The 5272-nt window shown below is 33.1% G+C and overlaps 1 protein-coding gene across 1 annotated transcript; it reads right to left on the bottom strand.

Moving 5' to 3' along the window:
* Window positions 1-4130: 4130 nt before the first annotated feature.
* Window positions 4131-5272, bottom strand: LOC139502161 (protein hairy-like). The gene is made up of 2 exons (XM_071291537.1): window positions 5192-5272; window positions 4131-4756 (listed from the first exon to the last, which is right to left on the bottom strand). The coding sequence occupies exons 1-2, from the start codon at window positions 5262-5264 to the stop codon at window positions 4224-4226; spliced, it is 606 nt and encodes a 201-aa protein (XP_071147638.1). The 5' UTR covers window positions 5265-5272; the 3' UTR covers window positions 4131-4223.

The following is a 5272-nucleotide window of genomic DNA, read 5'->3' as shown; positions in this document are numbered from 1 at the left end:
ACCTTTGTGAAATAACGCAAATATATTGATTTCAATTATTCATTAAGTTTTGTATGTATATGTCCGTCTGTCATTCATTTCGGTTGTGGTGTACTAGTAGATAAAAAAAAAAAGAAACGTACATCCAAGGCCAAATCATTATATTAAAAATGCATAGGAATAATGGAATACTTGAAGTTCAATTATACATAAGTTAAGACTGATTTGTGCATCAGAAAAGTATATAATTTAACATGAAAATAGATATAGTATACTATATAGGCATATTTAAATTGAAAGATAAAAAATAATGTCATTCAATTGTGAAACTTCTAAGTTAATTAGACAAAATGATATTTCTGCTTTAAAATGAATTATTTATAAGGAAACATTTATTTTTATTTTGATGCAAGAAATTGTTTTTTTAAATCTCAGAATATGATAAAGATTCTTTGATACAGTCATTGAATTTTCATTTCAATATAGTGAAGTATTTTTAAGATGCTTGGGTAGTAATTTTAATGGAGAAAACATAATTTTATCAATAAAACATCTTCATTCCGTACATTTATTGTCAAAGGGTAGCTTGTTTAAATCTAACCAACTTTACACAGTTCTCAAACGGGATTTTACTTTGGAAGTATATTTATATTCGGTTATAGCTATATTAGCAGGGTTGATATTTTTTCTTCGGTATAACCTCAATTTACTCAATTTTCTTTGTAATATATATACTAGTAGTAACATGGATATCGTTTTGCGGTGCCTTTACAGTTTGCTGTTCGAAGTGAGCAATCAAATGCTCCGTGTTGAAGACAGTACTTTGGTCTATGATGGTTTACTTTTACGAATAGTGACTTAGATGGAGAGTTTTCTTATTGGCACTCATACCACATCGTCTTATATTATTCTGCTCCTTATTAGTCAATGATATGTTCTAATTATTCAAGCATTTTACTTTGCAATGACTACAATTGTGATAAACTTTAATATATACAGCCTCTTCCATTAATAACTGCTGTTTCTTTTGAATCTTAAACAAGAAATAAGATAAAACCAATTGTTTGCGTTATTTCGCAAAGGTTTGCGTTATAACGCAAAAAGGTTTGCGTTATTTCGCAAAGGTTTTCGTTATAACGCAAAAAGGTTTGCGTTTTTTCGCAACGGTTTGCGTTATAACGCAAAGATTTGCGTTATTTCGCAAAGGTTTGCGTTGAAGCGCAAAAGGTTTGCGTTGTAACGCAAAATGTTTGCGTGTAACGCAAAATGTTTGCGTGTAACGCAAAATGTTTGCGTGTAACGCAAAATGTTTGCGTTATATCACAAATGTTTGAGTTGTAACGCAAACATAGGAAGAATTATTTTTTTTAAATGTGTGGCGCTAATACGCTTCCGTAGCAAATATTCCTGAAACAATCATTTTTGTATGAGTAAATAATTTTATGAACAGGACAGGTTTTTGTTTTGTAATTAAGATTGTTAAACTATCAAGGGGTACAATCAAAATCACGTGATGGATATACACACACCGGAAGTAACAGTCGAGCACACCGCTTGAAAGGTAAGTAGTCGTATTTACTTGTTTATATCAATAAAATTTGATAAATAAGGTAGTGCACCGTATGTCGGATACTATCTAGTTTTGAAATACACAATTATCCTTGCTGGAAAGCGTGCAGTTAATGATAACACTTAGACACAGTTCAAAAATTTCACCAGATAACTGTGTCGAAGTGTTTGCAATAACTGCACGCTTTCTAGCAAAAACAATTGTGTATTTTAAAACTACATATTATCCGACATTCGGTGTGCCAACTTATTAATCAAAATTTAATTGATATAAACAAGAAAATACAACTACTAACCTTTCAAGCGGCGAGTTCGACTGTAACTTCCGGTGTGTGTATATCCATCACGTGATTTTGATTGTACCCCTTGAACTATGTGCTTTAGTGTTGTTAGGTTGGTTTTTTTTATATAAAAAACAAAAACTGTATTAGATATATTAAACGGAGTGTCTATTCGTCCGGCTAGCCGGACGAATAGTTAAAAATCTCTATTCGCCCGGCCATCCGTCTGCGGATGCGCAAATATTCAATATCAATAAAAGTGTCATGTGACGTGGAAAGTGTCCCGGATGAGGTGTCGGATAACACAAGCGCGTATGCAATGGACGTGTTGAGAATTGGAGATCGTGATTCATATTTAAAGATGTCACAGAGAAAACCAGAGAGAATGTGATTGCTTTAAACAAATGTCTATAGAAGTGATATATGTTAACTGTGAGGAATAAGCCTGAAATTAAAGTGAAATTGATGATTTACCCCCATTTACCTTATGGAGGCAAAACGCATTCGGAAAAAATACTATATCAAACTTGCTTGGATGCATTATTTTTTAGTTATACTACAACGCAGATCTATAAACATACTGATATGCCTGGACTGGGAATAAGACACCAGGGTTTTGGTATCCCCCCTTTTTCTGTTGTATCTAATATACATTTTTTTTTCTAAAAAAATCTTATCGAAAACACAATCCTTCTTTTGGTTCTCAAATTTCATATGTATGAAAAATCGCCGAACAATTTAAATGAAGAATCGTGCATAATCATATGGGGACCTTACTTTAACCAAACTTCACAGAAACTATAAATTCAGGATCCTTTGAAATTATAGATGAAGCCAATAATGATTGGCCCGACTATTTACCTTACAGGAAATTCATAGGCAGAACAACAAAAGAGAGAATCATTTTTGCCCCCCTCCCCCCACCCAATACCCAAGTTCCTTTAGAATATTAGAATTAAAAAAATCTGAATCAAATGTATAGTTTTTTGGGGGTTTTTTTTAAAGAATGAGTTGGTTTTTTTCATAATCCGAGGTTAGACAATATATTATAAAACAACCCGTTTCATTCCAAACCTTCAAAACACGATGTTATATCTTCATCATTATATATTTGGCCGGACAAATAGCGAAAAACCGTAAAAATGCTATTTGTCCGGCTTGCCGGATGAATAGACATTTTTGGCCACTGCCTATATTAAAGATATAAATATACCCAGTTATACATGTACCTTCAATTAAAGATATATTTATTTCAACGTCGGAAAATAATGACAAAAGAGAGATAACTCTGAAGCTATAGAAAACTTCTTGCTGCTGTGAATAAAACTTTTTTTTAGGTTAGCGTGACATTTACCTAGCAAATATTATATGTTGGATATTGGGAGTCTACGTGTTATGAATGTTCTCAAGAGATAGACAACACACAAACCATGAAACCTGCTCTTATTCATCTAGTCCTTACACATTCTTTTTTCGATTTAATATGCAAACTGATTCTGATAACAACCGTGCACAAATTCGTAAATGGTGGCGAAACAATAGGGGCAACCACTGACCAGACACAAACAAAATGAAGTAAGTTTACACAATTTCTTTTGTCAGAAACCCAGAATCATTTAGAATGAGCAGGAAAAAAAGACAGCATGGAAAAGGCATATATAATTACTTATTTATATTTTATAAACTCATTCCAAGTTTCGATCCAGTATCTTATCATATGAATCGAATGCTTGTATTTGTATTTTTATAGGTATAAACGCGTTGAAAGTGTTCACATTTTTAGTTTGAAGCATACGAAATATATTTCATTCTTTGAAATGTTTTTAGTTTTATGTCTTATTGTAATGTAAGTCATTGGTTGTCGTTGCTTCATATCTGTAATGTTAGTTTTTCGTTAATTTAGTATTTATAAATTATAAAGGCCTTTGGTTTTCTAGTTTGGATTGTTTCACATTTGTGTACGTCTTGGACTTTTGTAGTTGACCATAAGGTAGTTGCAGGCAACCGGTGACAGATAATTGCCTTTTAACACGACACACTAGTGGATAGTTGTCCTATTGACAATCATAAGACATCTCTTTTTTGGTATTAAAACAATTTTAATGAAGTTTTATAATGTTGCAGTAATGACTCAAAAAAAAATTGTCTTTTCTTGGATTGATACAGTCGTGAGGAAAAAGGCCAAATAAATGATATGTAAGGCAATAAGCATGAACGAAGAACAAGTATTGCAGTTTCTAACAATTTTATTGTTAATAATTTATTATTATCGATAAATAAGTTTAGTTAATTTGCATGCAAACAAATTGAAATCATTACATAAATTAAGCACTATACAATTTAAAATTTGCACCAAATATACAATGTTATGTCATTACAGATTCTTTAATAATATCACCACGGCCGCCATACTGATGTAAGAGATGCTTGGTTGGTAGGAGATTGGACAACTGCTGAACCATGGAAACCTGAATCGTTACAAGTGAGGTCAACAGGCCATACGTATGGAGCGGACGGAGAAACAGAAGATGGCCTTTCGCTGTGGTTGTAGGACATGTTAATGATTGGTGATGTGTTGTACCAGGTGTTGCTACTGAAAGCGGGCGATAACTGTTGGCACGTGTTGGTGTCGGCTGAGAAAAAGCTGTTTGGAGTGCTGGCGGCAAATCTGTCGTCGCTGACGGTTGAGGCACGTGACTCTGGTCGAGAAGTAGGTAGACCTGGTAGAGAATTAACGGCACACGTCATAAAGTTCTGTTGAGGAAAGATAGGTGACATGGCAGTTAGGGTCGATGATAGATGATTGGAAAGACTGGAAACGATCTCGTTGCTGTAACCATGGATACTCTGGTGTCGAGATACTTCGTGGATGCATGTTGTGTAGCCTTGGAGGAAACTTTGGACAGCTATATGTTGCCTTTCTTGATCTGAATAAAAAAAATATCAGTATTAATTATTGAAATAAGATTTCATTAGAAATATTGAAGGTTTAAAATTAAATTATCAAAAACATATAAAAGGATTTTCAATACAAAGAATGGTTTAGAAACAAGCAATATCAACTTTTTCATCACAACTATAGGAGATAGAAAGTACGATTATTTATCCGTTTTGAGCTGTCTCAAATTTTAATAGCCTTTATACCAATATGCTCTTTCCTTGACATATACCCAACTAATCTTAATGTGTGGTACCCTCATTTCAACTGTCTTTTGATAAATTTTAATGTCTGAAATTAATTTAAAAGAGAGGCAATTTTTTTAGCATTATAATAGCAAACTATAGAAATTGTATTGTAAGATAAACTGTTCCCTGCAGGTCCTCGCTGCTGATTCAATTTATTAACTAGAAATTGTATTTACCTTCTGCAACTTGTCTTTGCTGGTGGTCTTCAATATATCTGACAGCCATGTCCATAATGTCGGCTTTTTCCATCTTAACAT

Source organism: Mytilus edulis, chromosome 13, assembly GCF_963676685.1.
Source record: "Mytilus edulis chromosome 13, xbMytEdul2.2, whole genome shotgun sequence".
NCBI classification, from domain to species: Eukaryota; Metazoa; Mollusca; class Bivalvia; order Mytilida; family Mytilidae; genus Mytilus; species Mytilus edulis.
This window is presented reverse-complemented; position numbering and strand designations above follow the sequence as displayed.

Bases quoted from the DNA above. Each gene is read 5' to 3' on its own strand.
- LOC139502161 (XM_071291537.1), bottom strand. From the start codon at position 5,264: ATGGAAAAAGCCGACATTATGGACATGGCTGTCAGATATATTGAAGAC. The intron at 4,757-5,191 runs GTAAATACAATT...TTTTTTATTCAG, and splicing joins GCAAAGACAAGTTGCAGAAG to ATCAAGAAAGGCAACATATA.